The following is an 18,054-nucleotide window of genomic DNA, read 5'->3' as shown; positions in this document are numbered from 1 at the left end:
TAACCTCTCCACTACACACTGTTCCATCCTCCTGACACACACTCGCATCTACGCGCACACTCCACACTGCGCACTACAATGGCTCAGCTGCTTTCAAGCAGTCCATGGCAATGTCATACAAGACCTGCACACAGTATTATAAATAATCCTGTAATTAGGGCATACTTATTGAGTACCATTAATGGATCAAATAACCATTTAACTTAAAGCCCAGTAATGCCAGTGGTTGATATGCAGGCACAGGCTGTATCATGCCAGCAGAGCGTTTTTAGCAGTCAGAACAACACCTAATCCTGAGTGTGGAAGTGTACATTTTGAAATCGTCCCCGGCTTATCTCTGGGTTGTAATAAATGCGGGTGGACGGGCCTGTTTTGTGTTACATGGAGAGAATATTGCAGGGACAATAGATATGCCAGGGAGCGCAGGGAGGAGGAGGTGGAGGTGACTGCAGTGAGCGTAATGTCAAAAAGATTAACATGAATTGAACGGCAAAGTGACACCTGAGAGACATTTGGCAAGAGCAGTATGCTGCGGTACTGCACTCCACTGAACAGCAGACAGGATGGGAAGCAGTTTAATAAGCAGGAGCTCGCACACACGTCTCACTGTGTTGGATTTAAACGCTGCAAGATGGTTGTGATGCAAAAGAATAAAGGGAGGAAGCAACGTTTGTTCAACATTTCTTTTACTGATCTTTACACTTGTCACAGAACATCACATAAAATCATCAGAGCAGACCTGCCCTTTTGTTGTTTTTAATAACAGACAATGCAATTACACGTTTTTCGTCTCAGAAACAAATATTGCTTTGTCAAATTGTTTCATTCAAAAAGTCCCACGGACAGTGACTGTGCTTTAATATTTAGGATTTTAGGAGAAATGTGTAGTTGTAGTCACTGGCTACATTTACATGGACAATATCTCTTCAAGCCGATTGTAATTCTGGTTTCCAGCTTAACTGTTTACATGGATACCAAATAAAAGGATCTGATAAGACTGATTCAAATATGCCTTTTTTGACATGTGCAAAGTGGTTCTGTCAACTGTGGAGCGTCAAATATGACAGAAGATTTTTCCCCCCCCCCAACTTGATTGACGACATTGAATTCATTCAATAGAAGACAAAGAAGGACCGCTGCCCACACTGATTCTGGCTTCGTTTCATCTTTTCAAACAGCTCACTGTTTCTACATGTTTCTGTGCCTCCCAGAAACTCATTTGTGTTCACCACACATGCCGCAAACATGCGCAGGAAGAATGTGAATTCCAGTGAGAGAAATGATCAGATTTAACATCTAGTACGCATGGTTACACAACACCTCTCAATTCCATTGAAAATTCCTAGTCCAGTCTGTTCTGACCGAGGAAGTTAAATGAGGCATTTTTATTCAGATTAAACTAAGATTCTGATTATAAGTGGAATGCTAATGTCCATGTAAACGTAGCAAAGGATTTGCACATCAAAAAATGGACCGGACAAGATTAACTCTAACAAACAAACCAACCGAGTCCATCCGTCCAAAGGACTTGGGCCTTAAGGTACGTCACAAGAAAGAGAAAACACAACAATCGAATATAATCTTTCAGTCTAATAACGACTTTGGTTTGGGTTAGTCATTATCTGATCTTCAGAAGTCCCAAACAAGACACAGCAACAAACAAGAAACCACTGATCATGCCATTTGAAAAGCTTCTAAAATACTCTTAATCGAGAGTTTGAATGAGAAGATATCAATATCATGATCATGTCCACCTGCAGGCAGTTAGCTTAGCTTACCATAAGGGCTTGGAACAGGGGGAGCAGCTAGTCTGGATCTGTGCAAATGTAACAAAGTCCAGCTACCAGCTGCTAGGTTTTCTAAAACAAATGGGAGGATAACAGCAAAACCAACATTAGCTTGTATATATTTACAGTATCTAATTAACCTGTGAAATCTTTTAAGTTTAGTGTGAGATATGGTTTTATGTTTTTAAACTGGTTTTGGTAAATGCTCAGCAATGAACCGAACGACTAAACTACAACAAGCTTTTTCTGGTTGAATCTCACGAATGTAAATGAGAATTTGAACACATTTAAGTTTTCAAGGCTTCAGCTTTTGAAAGTTGGCATTGCATCTGTGCTTTGTTGAGACAGGAAGTGCTAGAACACATGCATTTTAAAGTAAAAATAAAGACTATTTGGGAAATTTAGTTTGCTTCGAAATGTCAACCATGAAACAATATTTTAAAGGATCCCTGCATTTAACTACATGCCCGTGTCCTGTTTTAGTCAAACGCAGTCACTTGGAATGCAAGATAGCTATTTAATAACAAGAACAATACATTAACACACAATATACGTACATGTATCTATAAAAACACTAAGGCACTTTAAATTGTGGTTTGACAATGTTCATGATTGTGTTGTCTTAAAGTAATTTGAAGTATACACATTGTGCCGCCGCTGCAGCACAGTCGCTTGCCATTGCCTGAGACAGCGTTAAAATCAACAGGCACACATAATTACTGTATGTGTCACCCCCGTTTATTAATAAAAAGAACAGCTTAAAATCAAGTTTTGAAATGCTACATTGTATCTTGCAAACACACACATACACACACACACACACACACACACAAAAGCACACTCTTCCAAATCCACAACCCATTATTTCATAGGCTTGTTTAGGGTCCTGAAACGAGACCGTTGCACCAATATAAAGCCCCATTGGAGACCTTTTGTTTTGTGCTGTGGGGCTTGAAAATGGTCTTGGAGACAGTGCAATAGCAAGTTTCACTTCACCTTTGCAATCTAAGATCCCACCGTAAGCGACCTTGGTCTTTATAATTGTTTGAGAAATGTGTCCAGTGCCAACAGAGGCCAAGAAGAGAATGCTTTTCTTCATCTGACTGTAATGCTAGTAAAAGAGTTGTGTCTGTATAACACCCTGGGGTATATTAGAGCATGAAAATAAAGCTGACTTGGCATTACTATAGTGTAGGTAGCTTACGCCTTAATCTGCTATGAGAAGAAATAATCTTCAGCTGACGACAGTTGTCATCTTCATTACATTTCATTCTAACAGATGTAGAATGTAGTAATTTCTCAGAAAGCTTGGTTATTGTCTATGAGCCCTGCGGTGCCAAAAGCTAAATTTGTGGAGCTCTCTCTCTGTGGCAGTAGTGTCCCACTGACAAGGTCTCACAACCTGCTCCTCATCCTCCTCATCCTCCTCTTCTTCCTCCTGCTCTCCCTCCTCCTCTTCTACCCCATCTGTCATGGAGCTGTCCTCTGTCCTTGCGTGTGGGTGACCCAGCAAGGTCCTAGTCCTACTTTTCTGGCTTGATTTGTTCTTAACAGCATCCGTAGAGGGCCCTGCTTGTCTTCTTTCATCATCATCTTCTTCTTCTTCCTCCTCCTCTTCCTCTCTCTCTTCTTCTTCTATTTCCTCCTCCTCCTCAGCATCTTCATCCTCATCATCATGATCATCTACAGGCACTGTAAGCCCCAACTTACTGTGACTAGCTAATTGAAAAAACGGGGAGGAGTGTGGTGTGGATGGGCAGGTAGAGAGTGTTGCATCGTACATGGAGAATGGGAGGTGGAGGTAGTGTCCTGCAGCTGCCGCTGCTGCATAGATGCAGCAGCATGTCTGAGCGCAGTCAGGACGTAGATCTCCCTGTCCTCCACGGACCATTCGCAAACGCTTGCGGAAGGGCGGTCCAGCTTGGGGTGCTAAGCAGAGCCGAGTAGGTACTGCTCTGTGGAGTGCTTGGTGAGCAGGATTTGTACTTGGCGGCAAGACGCAGGGGCCGGCAGCGAATCCTGCGTTGGGAGGGAAGCACCAGTCGGTGCTCTGGAGCAGGATCTCAGCTCGCAGACGTCGAAGGAGGTTATTAACGAGGACAGAGCGTCGGAGGAATGCTTCAGGGTCGTCGATGAATCGCATCTTCTCCAGGGAGAGGCGCAGCACATGAGCTCGCTCCTCCAGAACTGGTGCAACCTGAAGGACAGTATTACTTTAGGTCCATGGTATGTAACTACTTACATTTAAACAACAGAGACAGAACACAGACTTCCTCACAATACTGCCATTTACATGGTATTGATTGTATCTGTTTGAAAATCTGTTTATAAATCATCTTCCCAATGATGTACTGTGCTCAACAAAAACTTCACTAAATCTAAATTTGCAGCTCCTCACTTCACAATAGCTATGAAATTGACAGAGACAACAGTATATGATCAGCTACGCTATACATGTTAGTAAATTACATGTCTTCTAAAAAATGTAGGATACAGTGTTTACCGTGAATGTGGGAATGTATCAATACTTACAGTCTGGCAGTATGTCCTGAAGCTGAAGGGAGCCTCCTCATCCTCCTCAACAAACTTTCTCTTGAAATATGCAATCCTTGACACTGACACATGATCAGGAACTCGTCTACAGGGGGCTTCTACAGAGAAAGAACCAACCATGAATCAACTGCGGTGTTGGACGTCAAAAGAAAACTTTACTATTTACTATTTCAATGTCAAAGCAAACACACTATAGGCTATAGGAAATCTTGATGAAGAACCAACAACTTATGTTACATGTGCAGTCTTCAGATGGTGTTGTGTTTACCGCATACATGAGAAAGGTCCAAATGAACGTAACCCTCTTGTGCTATTCACAGCCTTGAAAAGTTCACCAATTGTGACATATTTGCTCAAGTTTTCAGAAATGGTGGTCGTAGAGGGTAAGTTAATATACTGTAAATTAGTTGGATTGTTTTTTTCATAATGTTGTATGTCTGAGAAAAATATTGACATTCTTAGTGGACAGTGTTTTCATCATGGCTATACATTTCCCACATTACCCATTATTAGCTTACTAACTGTTAGCCATGGGTGCTTCTGGACAGCAGTTGGAGTGGTGCTCTCTCGACTTACAGCTGATGTTACCACTTGAAAACCAAGCATTTTTTGTCATTTCGTAAACTCAGAAGTTCCCTTTGAAGGCACCAGGACTGATAGTTAAATATCTGTACAGTTCACATGTAGTGTTCAGAGTCTTGTTCCCTGAGAAAACATAGCATAAAAATAAAGAACTAAGCTGCACGTCAGTGAAAATCAATGTGTATTGCATAAAATCTGAAAAGAATGGCTAACTCTTAAACTTGAGCTGATCTTAAGCATTCAGAGCAGCTTACAAGGGTCCACTTTAACATTGCAAAGTTCTAGGTCTGTCATGAGTAACCCCTAAGTTACACCGCAACTGTAATCAAAGTAAGAAGTGCACAGAACCAAACTGCTGCCATGTTGATTACCTTACTTCCACACCAATAGCATCTGCTGCTACCTCACGTAGTTTGTGCCGCATGCTTAACTACACTCTGAGTTTATATCTTGGCTCATGGAAAGTAAGTTGTGTAGAGGCCAGATCATATGGCCGTCAAATGTGCTTTCAAAAATTGTTTTAAATGAGCTTGCTTTTGCCTAGCAATGAGTGATGAAACCAGAAAAATAACTGAATAAACATCTGCGTGTGTGTCTGTACCTTGTGTGAATTGTTCTTCGGAGCTGCATGGTGGGGCTGGGTTCGACAGGCAAGTCTTAGTGCAGCGCTCCGATTCCCATATGGGCTGGTATGGGGAGAGCGGAGGGTCTCCCTCTGGATCCAGGAAAGGATTCATGGACAAAACAAGGGTCATCTCTCTCTCTGATTCAGGTCTGGAAAAAAGGAAAGAGAATAATAAACTGATGTTACTTTAATTCACTCAGGACATCAACCAATGATCTGCCAACTATTAGTGCTTAATTCAGTACCAGTTTGTAAACTTTTTATGCACATTAACACTGATCATGTTATTTTCATAAATCTCACAAGCGTTCTGCATATGCTTGTCTAATGATGCAGTTTATGTTAACAAGCTGTTTGTGTGATGCTGGCAAATACATTGACTTTGCGTGGAGGAGTAACCAGCTTCTGTTCAAGCTGGATGACAAATCTGAGCGACAATAATGGTGAGCACTAAAAACTGGCAGATGGTTGGCAGCTCTGTAATATGCGCCGCTCTGTAAAGCGAGGGACGCAGATGGAAAAATGACACCCACTCACACCATGAATTCCCTATTGATTAGTTGGTATGAGACTTAGCGAGATGTTTGACACCAATTTGTTCGGTGAAATGGATCCCACACATCAACTCGCGCTGAGAAGCTTGTGTCAACAGCATGATAATCTAGGAAGCAGAGGAGATGATGCGAACAGTGCCAGCAGGTCGAGTGCACAGGGCAAACAACTTGACAAGAGGTTTCCAACAGGCACAGTTCCTATTTGATTTTAATGAATGCTGAATTTTGTCTGAAAATAAAACAAATATTTAAAGCCAGTGTGCCTTATGTTTTAAATGAAAGTGAAGGAGATAAGACGAAACATGAGGCCGACACATTATTTGGCAAGACTAACCTGCCAACTGAGCTTTTTCAATCTGAAAACAGAGCCCTACTGTGAACACAGTGAGGGGCCTGAGAGCCAAAGTCTGTTTGTGCTTCTGTGAGGAAACTGTATCACCCTTTTGATGACAAAGAGTGGCCGTCGTTTGGTCCACTCTCGATTTCTCCTGTTCACGCAGAATACAAACCTGTGTGAAGCATCAAACCTCCTTGTCACCACCTTTCCTTCTTGAAACCTCTCTTGCCCCTCCTCCACCTGCCCACATGAACAGATATCATTGCCTGCAACCCGTCTTGACAGACCGAACTGAGGCGACACCATCTCAACCTCACCCCTGTTGGGTAGCTGATTAAAATGTCCGCTTCAATAAGCTCTCGGTTTTGCTTGGCTGAACAGTTTTATTTCTCTGTGCTGCTTTTCTAGAGTTTGCCTTTAACTGACTAATCAGACACACCTAGAGCCACTGAAACATCACCTCAGACAGCGCTGCTCTCACCAGTGCGATCAGCACAGCCACCGGGAGTAAAGGTTTACAGCAGCAACATTACGTTTTGTATTTTTAGACGTGAATCGGTACAGCTGCAGATGTTGCACCAGTCTTGCAGTGTTGTTAATGTTGCTCAAACCAACTATCACCTATGATAATGGAATGACTTGGACGTTGCTATGACTGTCGGAGCTCCCAGTGTTGAGGGACAGTGCAATCACCCAGAAATGTAGTAAATAAACCCAACCAAGCAGGTAATGCTGAGGCAGCTACCACCATACAATAGTCAGGAAATTGACTACAGAGACCAAAAGTATTTTTCTGTAAAGTTGGGAATTTCAACACAGTGGCAATTAACTTGCTTTTGGAGACAACCTCAAGTGGCCATTCGAGGAACTCTAGTTCAGAGACACGGTGCAGAGCCTGGCATCGTGGTAAAAGGAAAGATGCTCTGAATCAAATATGGACAATGGCTCTCACTTTTGTGCGTATGTGTAAAGATTCCCAGCTCCAACAATCCAATGGTGTGAAAGGAGGAAGTTTCCAGACACTGTTTGATGATCTGAAAAGCACTTCCTTTGAAGCAAGCCGATGCCTTAAGGTATGAACCAACCAACAAAACAACATCAAAGAAGCAATGAAGGCAGACTGTGACGTCGCCTCACATCATCTGTGTCTGGACCAAAAACTTACGCTTGAAAACACAGCAAAGGCTACAGCCAACAGCCAGCCGGCACATTCTGTGACTGCGTGAAAGAAAACAACTCTTCATACCAGCAGGTGGCAATAGTCTGGTAGAGCTACTATTAACTGGACGACTAAGAAGCTAGGAGGAGCTCCAAACTGCCATAGAGAGCTGGCCTCTCCTGTATCAGGCTGATCAGTAGGTCTATAGTTTATTCATTTATTCATTATAGATGTCACCATGTTGACATAACATTCTGAATCAGCTGAAAACTTAAGCCATAGATAATCACTGGAAGCCCGACACAGGCCCTGTAGTTTGCAACAAGACAAGGACATTGTTTTCAACTTTGGGTGGATAAGGTTATGCATGTATGTCAATGGTTAAGGTAGGCTGATTTCACATCTTTTTATTTAGTACCATCATATATCAAGCCCACAAGGGTCATCAATGAATATTTTGTTAGTAGTTTTTGTAAAATAAAAATGGATGATAATTGGCAGTGGTTGGTGAAAAGCTGATGAGGGATCACAATCTGCTTTGCTGCATTTCTTACTCTTACTGGATAATGCGGACCTGTATAGAAGTAACAGGGAACAAAGGGGCCAGCTGGTGACTCCATGTGCATGATGTGTAGGAGACACATTAGTGGCTATGCTTGCCTCAGGCCAATACTGTGAAATAAGAGTGACAATGAGTGCGGCCCATGCGGAATAATTCCATCAAACGTTTGGGAGAAAGAGACTATTGTTGACAATTTACATCAACAATTCAGCCGCATATTCTCTTTGTGCATGTGGACGAACTAGAAGGAGAATCCGTCTGAAAGAAGCTGTCTTCTCACCAACAGCAACTACGTTATTCTAGTTGTGTCATAATCCCCCATGTTATGTTAGGATTTATTCACTTTTTATAAAGTCAAATCATACATCTCTGTATTAGATCCCTGTGCTGAGGGCTCCCCTACCAAAGGACCACCAACTAAGGCCAATTATGTCACTGTAACTGAGCGCTACTGCCATGGTTAATTAGCAGCTTTGGCCATTTTCATCTCCCCACCCTGAGCTGCTTTTTTACCCTCGGCTATTTTCCTCTACATCACCTCCCTTCACCGCTGCTGTTGCTACGTTTGCTCGGGCACAAAGAAACAAGCATGCCATCACTCCCTCTGCCCTCCGTAGGGACCTCCATCTCGACATCCCCCCTCCCTCCTTTACTCCCTCCTTTCATCCCCCAGTCTCTTTCTCTCCCTCTTTCTCTCTCTCATCCTTTCAACAGCGGTCACAGTTGACAGCTCTCTGAACCAGGGGGGTGAAGAAAAAAACAATGATAATACCGACAGAGCGGCTTCCCTACATGTACAGCAATACTTCTTGTTCTTCAAAGACAATGAGAAGGAGGAGGAGGAGGAGGAGGGGAGACAGGGCAAAAGTGTGTGTGAGTGAGTCTGTGAGAGAGGAAGGAAGAAATGGAGGGTTGAGAAATAAAAACAAGGAACGAGGAGAGAGAATCTCCTGGGGGGTCGGCGGGGATGGGCGGGGGGATTCATCCATCCCTTTCTGTCTGCATCTCGCAGGAATGTGAAAGTTACTGAGATTGAGTTCAGACAGTGTGTGTGTGTGTGAGAGAGAGAGAGAGAGATTGTGTTTAACACAGTGTGTGTTTGAGGAAAAGAAAACTGCGGGCAAGTACAAGTGTAAGCTGGGGTGTGTGTGTGTGTGTGTGTGTGCGCTTCACCTCCGTTCAGTCACAGATTCATCCCTCTTATCTTCCCTCACTCGCAGCTTCCCCAACTCTGACTGACTCTCTATCTCGCCTTCTTTTTCATAACACTCTTTGATGATGAGAAGTTAATTGTGGTGCCAGGGCACGAGACAAACTGTGGGAGGGAGGCAGAGCAACAGAGAATAGGAACAGAGAATGGGTAAAGATGGAGGGGAGACAGAGGGAGGGCTGAGGGAGGGATGGATAGACGGGATGAGTCAGGGAACGAAAGATAAGTGCCTTAGGAGCCTTGTCATGAGTGGAGACAGATCGCCCGCAGGGATGATTTCTGCTGCTGTGATTGACTCACTCCCTCCAGCGCTGAGATAGACAGGCGAACACACACTCAGACATGCACCGCTTGTTGTGTCCTGAAACATTTCTGAAGAAAAGTCAACCAAGGCCACGACAGTCAGCCGAGGCACAGATGTGCAGTAGGTAGTCACTTATCTTCCCCACTCAGTGTAATAATTGGTGTTTTTAGCAGCAAGATTTTAATAGTGGGTTTAGATCAAATTCTCACGCTGTGCCAGCGGTAACATTTCCATATACAATACATGACTGAGAAAAGGTTTTTCATCGCAACATCAAAGAGGTGCTCGGCTGGTCCAAAGCTGACTTTGCCACATGACAATGACCAACAAACAAACAAGCCAGAATCATGAAAAACTATCTTCAGCCACAGGAACAGCAAGGAGACTTGCAGCGGATAGTCTGGCCCCCACAGAGTCCCAGTCATGCAGTTAGTTTGGGATTACATGTAGAGACAGAAGACACTGACACAGCCTAAATCAACAGAAGAACTGTGGCGAGTCCTTCAACATGGCACAACACCCTACATGCCGAGTACAATAAAAACTGTTCAAAAATCTGCCTCTATTAGAAAGTATCCTCACTTTGCTTGTGATGTTTAAACGTTGTGCATGAAACCGTAAATATAACTGTCTAAGTTTTCTACCAATACTTGCACAGCATGCAACTTAAAGGGATCCCCCTAAAGCTCACCTGGGTGAGCGGTTGCTCCATAAATTGATACAATCTGTCGCTTACTTCCTGTCACACTCAACTTGCAACTACCCATAAAAGGCCCAAAATAGCTTTAAAAATATATAATCTTAAGTAAAGCCTTGTGATCAACAACTAGTCTCTGGTACACCCAATCATCAATCATTTAAGCAGACCTAATGAAACAGATGCTTTGTAAAAATTAAACAGACTACCACGGTAGCAACAACTGCCATGCAAGAGCTCCTCAACAGGGACGATGTGACCTGAATAAACGAAACAGCAGCGCAGCGTCAGTATTTGGACTATTACAGCGAGCTTTGTCTGATTCTCCCTCGGGGAAATCCTAAAGGTTAGCATAGCAATGCATTAACAAGACGTAAGCAGTTTTTGGGCAAACAGACTAATAAAACTAAAAAACATAGACTTCCATTATTGTTATGCTGTAAGTGGGTGTAAGCAACCTTTTGTGTATGTCTAGTTAAAATCAGCACTACTCACTATGTATGCCGATGGAACGTGTAAACGTTGCCTTTTCTAACAAATAAATCCTAACTTTTGTGGTTAATAGTATTTTTAGGTAAAAGTTGGAAGTGGTTTCTTCATTCACAGCTTTCATGTTAAACTATGTTAGAAAATATTTGAATGGAAGGTGCCAATATTTTTTTTTTAACTTGAAACAGAGGTTACAAACTGCATGCTGCACTTAAAAGTCCCCATTAAATCGAGTTCTACATTTTTTTATTTGCCATGTCTTGCACTACACATCACCTATACACCAGTATCTGGCCAAACCCTGACAAAGAAGTCATTTTGTAGGTTTCTAAATGGTGTTTTAGAGTGTGTCCATTGCGGAAAATTGTTTAAATGTTGATGACTCATCATGCACGTTCAGGTATATTCTTATTTCATGTCCAATGAAATACTTTCCATGCGTCTTTCTTTCCTTTAGATGTTTTCTTGCATCTACTGTAGAAGTATGATCAGGAAGACAGGTGGTTTCTATTTACTTTGTGTCTGTACACCGTGGTCCAGCTCTTCATTTTCCGCACATATTGCTGCATGCCTTCAAAGTACTGTACCACTACCAGCAGCTCTTGTTTTCATGTTTTGTTAGCCATTACTGCACAGTGTCCCAGCAGGTTTTTATGATTGGAATTATCTTGTTTATGGTCGCAGGCACTTACGATTTTAAGACGACTAAATCATGGTACTCTGTCAACAGTGTATTAATATATAAAAGCGTTTTTGTGCTTGTTATCTGCATTTTGTCAGTTGTGCCTTTATTTGTGTTCCTGGAAATTCAACTTACTTGCCTTCACGGTACACTTAATAAAAAACATTTTTCAAGAAAGACTGATATTTAAGCCAAACGTGGGGGAAGATTTCCTTTGTTCAATCATTCTGAGGGACCATGAAGCATGCCTCTAATAAACTTTGTGCTCTCTCAAAGTATTTTTCTGCGGCCTCAAAAATGCTAATCGATCCAGCATGTGTTTGACAGAGTGTATCACTGTGTGTGTGGGTGTGTGCGCATGTGTGCGTGTTCAAGTGTTTACTCCCTGTTCTTTTGGCCAGGTTTTAACTAAGTATTTCCGAGCCTTAGGGGAATAGATAGCAGTGAGAGATGTGTGGTTTTCCCATCAAAACATCAAAATACATCCCGGACGGTCTGAGAGCACCTTCACAGTGCACACAGGCAGACTGTGTGTCACGACTTTACAACTGCACAGAATCAATCAGATTAATTGAGGACCAGGGAATTCTGCAGAGGACGTCAGTAAGATTTTGTTCCGCAGATGACACACACACCCCGAGTGCAACAAGAACATGAATTCAATAAAGATTATGAAGGTTCATTTTAATTCAGGGTCCAAGGGTTTCATAAAAACGGATGTTGCATTCCTACATCACCGAACACTTTCATCATAATTATGTGTTTCTGGCCAAAATATTTCCTTTAAAGTTGCAGTAAAATTAGCAGCAGCTTGAAACAATGTACAAATGACTGGATTGCGGTTTCTTCACTTATGTGGTGCCAATCCATTCTTTTACTGTGTGACAATACTACCAGGATTAACTGTACTTATTTGGGATTAACGTTGAAATCCTAATTAATCACAAACCTACATTTTTTTATCGAATGGCTAGTGTTAAACAGGTTTTCTAAACATGAAGTGGCCCATTTGACGGTGCAGACTAGCAGCAGTGAAATTAAAAATTTACAGTATAAAGCACTGGGATGGGCGCTGACAGTAACCTTGTGCATATGTACAAAGCAAGGCAAATCCTTTCTGTGAGTCACTCTTGACAAAGCCAGCTCTTGTCAGTGTCAGCCCTTTTTGTATGTCACTACTTACTCCCGTAGAGATACAGGCAGGTGTATGTGTGTGTACAGTGACAGTTTGCGTGGTGGACCAAATCTACGAGACACATCTCCACAGTGAGAAGATAAGTGGGTGTAGCCCTGAAAGAGCTGCCTGTGGTTGCGCTGACGGGAGTTTCAACAGCGGGCTTCCTCAGAGCTCTGTGATCTCACGGCAGGCTCCTTGAATCTCGCAGGAAAAGGGAAACTTTAGTGCTGGCACTGCCTTCGCCGCTCCCCTGCATTTCTTTTTAGTTTGATGTCTGCTGCCTCTGCTCACGCACAGATGCTGAATGCTGATGTGATTTGACAGGGACAGGACCACTGGAACCTGTCACATGTGGAGTACCTGTTGTATCGTTATAGTGCTACTGGGTCACCTTCATCGCTCTGATGCCTTTTAAATCCTTCTGCTCTCTTGCATTAGATGAGAAAAGTACAGTGATCTAAAATCTGGATGCAACTGCAAAGATGCATTGAAAATCCTAACAAATATGACATTTAACACCTGTTCCTGGCAGCTGGTCAGAAACCGTGTTGGTGACACAAAACACAATTGTCTACAATATAACAAATACTGAAAAGATCAGGAAGAATATAGTAAATAAGTGTCATTCCAAAACTCCTCGTTGGAGTGATTTCTCTTTTTAGAGATCACTACAATAAGACAATAGAGCACAAAAGCCTTTGCACTTGGCTGACAATGTGAATGGAAACATAAGGTATGTGAGGCATGTAAAGTGCCACTGATGAGACATGAAATGATTCTCTAATTAATACACAAAACAAACAGAATTGTCCTGTTTTCATCTGGTTTTCTATTGGTGGTTTGACCTTTTTTTCAACTATGACATCTCCTTGTGCACTAATCTTCTGCATAATTGCCATCTAACTGGAGAATTGGCACCACCAACTGGTGATCCTGATGTCCCTAACTCTTAATATTCACGTAACATTAGTTGATGGAAACATTAATTTTTGTTTTTTGTTTTACTGTGCCTAGTGCTATTCACCGGATAATGTTACCAGTATATTGTTGTTGTTTTTTTAAGATTCTGTTATTAGTCATTGACATATTCATTAACTGTTTTCATAGTATTATGAATTTCAAAAATCCAAAACGTCAATATGGTTTAAATTGGTAAACAGCTGTTGTACTATTACTTATTTTAGATCCTGATACAGTCCACCTACAAGATAAAAACAGCAGGTTAATACCAGCGAGCAGGAAGTGGGCTAATGACTAATAAGCTGTAGGAGAGAATATGATCTGATGTTGATCTGTGACTGAGATCTCTAAGCCAATATGCAGCCCACTTCTTCTCAATATGGAGAAGCTACAGCCCATCAATACGCCTGTTGGAGTGGGGGCGGAGAGTGTGCAAGCGCTGGCATCAGAGGGTGAAGAACGCCGCAAGAGTGAACAGACAGAGAATAGATAATAGGTTTTATGACATCAAGTTCTCCTTCGGAGAAGCAACAACAAGGCACCGTACGCCATGAATCAAAACCGAGACACTCAAATGGAAAGCAATTAGACCCCTGCTAGTAAAGTGGACCACAGTCACAGAAACACGGAGGCGAGCCATGCTGAATAAATCAAAGAGAAAAGCTGAGGACGCTTTGCAGAACGCGTGTTCAAAAAAAGAAATCAATGGCTACATTTCTGACTCACACTGGCAACCTCTTTATTAACAACAGGATGACGATTAGCCATGAGCATGTAACGTATATTAACATCACTCTGTGCCTTTATTCACGCTTATAGCACTCAGCTCAGTGAATATCTCTAATTAGAATAAAATGACAGCAACAGGCACAATTTCTTTCTCTTTGTAAGGTTTTCAGGGTTTGTAAGGTTTTTGTAGAAAGCAAGAATTTACAAAATACTGGCATCACTTTTGCAGAAACATCCAATATGTCTGGTGACAGGTAGTTTCAAGGACAAAAACAACAGCCAGCCAAGCAGCTGCCTCCTCCATTCCACTCATATGCTGGGTTGTGTTGGTATATTCTTTTATTTTTATTTTTTTTCGGGTTGCATCTCTGATTGTTTTTGTGCCAGCTTGCAGCCTGTCAGGAGCTATCAGAGGGCCGCCTTGGCCGCGGTGCCGTGACTAAGCTGGGTTCGGGGCCCTCGGGGCTGTCGCCCAGCGCTCTCCTCGCTGAGTGGTGACACATGTGCTGTGACAGGGCGGCTGCATTACGGACTATCTGGGGAAGGCTTGTTGTGGTTGTGAGGGTTAACAGGCCAGGGCTCGGTGGGTACGTTGCTGGCAAAGCTCCCAGAGGTGGATGCAGCACATTAAAGACAGACATGGGCATCGGTATGTGAATGCAGGAAAAAAAAAAAAACGTTTAACGTCAATCCTTTTTTGTTTCTGCATTTTTTTTGGGTATAAAACTGAAGGTCATTTCCATTTCCAGAGGTAATGAAAGGGGTCTGAAATCATCCACAGTCGCACACATGTGTTAGCGTTTATGATCAGGGATAAATGACTTTTACTTTGTGGAATGTGCAGCATTTTGAACCAATGCTTGTACATGTTGCATTAATTCCGTCTTGTCCAAACAAATGAATGTTCCTATGCAGGTCTAAATCTATGGCAGACACATAAAGTAAAGCAACAGCCTTAGTTTGGAGTAACTAGAGGATTTTTAGGTGTACGGTCTCAGGTTGAAAAGGCAGCTGTTTCCAGTTTAGCTGAAGGTTCGTGATATACAAAAACGTGGTGTCACATCTTCATCTATTTTTATCCCTGTGCAGATACAAACGTGAGTTGTCCTTTCCACTTAAGTTGTTCACCGTAGCTGTGTGTCACTCCCGAGCACAAAGGCGTATTCATGATGGGGAAGCAATGCCTGAGGGGGAAAAAGAAGTCTGGGGCTACACCCTGCGGTCCTGACACACACACACACACACACAAACACACACACTAAAGCCGCTCAACTTGTCTTGGCTGAGACGTTTTACACAAAACAGAGCAGAGAAGGAGAGAGACAAAGGGAGTGATGTGAAGCCAGCCAACTATCATCACCAGCGACATGCCTTTATTATTTTTGCAGGTTTTCTGTTGCACTGTTATAGTATAGTATATATTATCCACTACACCTGCTTTTTGGCAAACTACAAACCATTACAGGTTTACACTTCCAGTAGTGTTAATTTTATTCTTGGCAGCTGACAGGCAGCCTTTAAAAATGTACTGATTTTCTTTCAGTGTAAACTACATGTCTGCTAAGAGCCATGTTTTGAAATACTGCTCCAGATGTGAGTCTCTGCGCCCCGCTGAGAGAGACGAATGGCTCGGGGGGGCTGCAGGCTACCTACAGGTTCACATCCTTAATGAGCAGAAGAGTCTGCTGAGAGCGAGATATGATTGATAGCGCCGCGACAGAACTGGAAGAGGGAAATCTCAGCGAGGGCTTTTGATAAAGGCGGCGGGGTGGAGGGGCTTTGGCAGGCGGCAAAGAGAAGGAATCTGGCACCGGACTCGGCCCGAGCTAGATGCCAGGAAGCCGTCCACCGTGCTGCGATGCCTTCCTCTTGTCGCGGCCTCTCTTCCCTGGTCGGGAGTTCAGTCGGAGCTGGATGTTCCTCCCTGTTGCGTGCCTCACTATATTCCACACAACACACTTTTCCCTCCAAGGGAGACAAATAGCAAAAAAGTGGAATTTCTGGCAAGGGTCTCCGGATGTTGTTGGCAGTGAGTGGAGGTGAAGCGCATCCAACCCTATTACCAGCCTACTGCGCTCTAAGCCTTTATTTCACCAAAAACAGCAGATACAGAAGGGAGATGATGTATATTTATCACCCTTACTCCATTAAACACGCTATGATGGATATTTTTTTTAATCCTTTCTGGGATAACAGGGTGTTAATAGTCCAACCAGAGTGGAGGGGATGATGTGACACTAAGCCAATGAAAGCACAGAACTGACATCAGCGAGACAACAGCATTCAGCTAAACCGCCTAAACCTCCTTCCTTTCAGAAGGCAGCAGTGATACAGACAACCACCACTTCAGGATTTGCAGCCAAGACCAGTCGCCACGAAATAATGAAGTGAGGCTGGACGGGTGCCAGGGGGGGGGAGGCTGGTTATGTCAGCCTGCATAATGTGTTAGACCAGGGTCTCTGTCATGTCACAGTAGTGAGCTATTGACCACCGCGGTTCTCATTAATCCTCCAGCAGCAGAGCCAACCAGTCTACTACAGGTTTAGCCAACACTTCAGGGAACATTCAGGAAATGAAACACTTTGATTTAACTGAAACAATTCAGGCAAAACAATCAAATTAGCTGAATAAGATGTGAAAATACCCGTTACAGTTTAATATATTTACTTTTCATATGACTTGGTTGAAATGTATAATAATGTAATGCATGCATTAAAATAATCGTGGAAGTTATTGTTTCAGCGTAATCTTAATACAAAAATAGCGGGAGGCTACTGAACGGCACATTAAATGTCGTAAACAAGGTATGCGCATAAAAACTATTGGAAAGCATTTACACTTTATTTTATTGATATATATTTTAATATATTATAAGTCCGAACTCACAGGACTATTTACGTATTTAGCTCCAGTGCTGTTAGCTTACCTGACTTGAATTGTTTGGACCTCGTCCTCGGCTCCACACTTGCTTTGTGGTGACGGCTGAAATCCAAGGTGCGTTGGTGAAAAATGAAAAAGCTCCTTGTGAATAAATACCACCGTGTCCTCCGGTGGCTCTGGCCGCTTCTAATTTTAGACCAGCAGCAGACACGCGAGCCGCACGGGCGGTTTGAGCGCTACTTATGTAATTACTAGTTAATTGGCTACTCGTTTACATACTAATCATTAAGCGCGCGCGTTTCTCCCGCTGCACCCGCGCGGAGCATGCCCGCGCGCTTCTCTCGGTGGCAAATGTTTCCAGCTGTTGTTTTCTGTGTTGCTCAGTGAACGGGGCGAAGCCGAGGCTGGTGTCTGTCTGCGTGGTAGTCCATTCACGGCGGGGTTGTTTTTTCTTTCGCTTTTCTCTCTTCCTCGCAGTGGGTCCCGAGCGAGCTCACGTCGCCACGGCCGGGTTGACAGTTAATATGAATGTACGGCGCAGAAAACAACACCAGCGCCGCAGCTCCATCCCTTCCAGTCAACTACTGATGAGGAGTTCAGAGGACACTCGGAATTTTCCCCACTCCCTTGGTCCTCAAGTCGGAAGTGAATCGTTTGCGACTCATTATCGCAGCTTTTGAACCGAACAGTTTTCTTAACTCATTTGCGAATTGTTTGGTCAACGAAATGCTACAAATAATGAAGAAAATGCCGATTTCTTTACCTCA

The 18,054-nt window shown here is 43.0% G+C and overlaps 1 protein-coding gene across 1 annotated transcript; it reads right to left on the bottom strand.

Annotated features, from left to right (window-relative positions):
- Positions 1–625: 625 nt before the first annotated feature.
- sertad4 (SERTA domain containing 4) lies at positions 626–17,752 on the bottom strand. Its single transcript, XM_084568790.1, has 4 exons — positions 17,334–17,752; positions 5,524–5,696; positions 4,320–4,438; positions 626–3,984 (listed from the first exon to the last, which is right to left on the bottom strand). The coding sequence occupies exons 2-4, from the start codon at positions 5,675–5,677 to the stop codon at positions 3,100–3,102; spliced, it is 1,158 nt and encodes a 385-aa protein (XP_084424916.1). The 5' UTR covers positions 5,678–5,696; positions 17,334–17,752; the 3' UTR covers positions 626–3,099.
- Positions 17,753–18,054: the final 302 nt, after the last annotated feature.

Source organism: Chelon labrosus (assembly GCF_963514085.1).
Source record: "Chelon labrosus genome assembly, chromosome: 20".
NCBI classification, from domain to species: Eukaryota; Metazoa; Chordata; class Actinopteri; order Mugiliformes; family Mugilidae; genus Chelon; species Chelon labrosus.
This window is presented reverse-complemented; position numbering and strand designations above follow the sequence as displayed.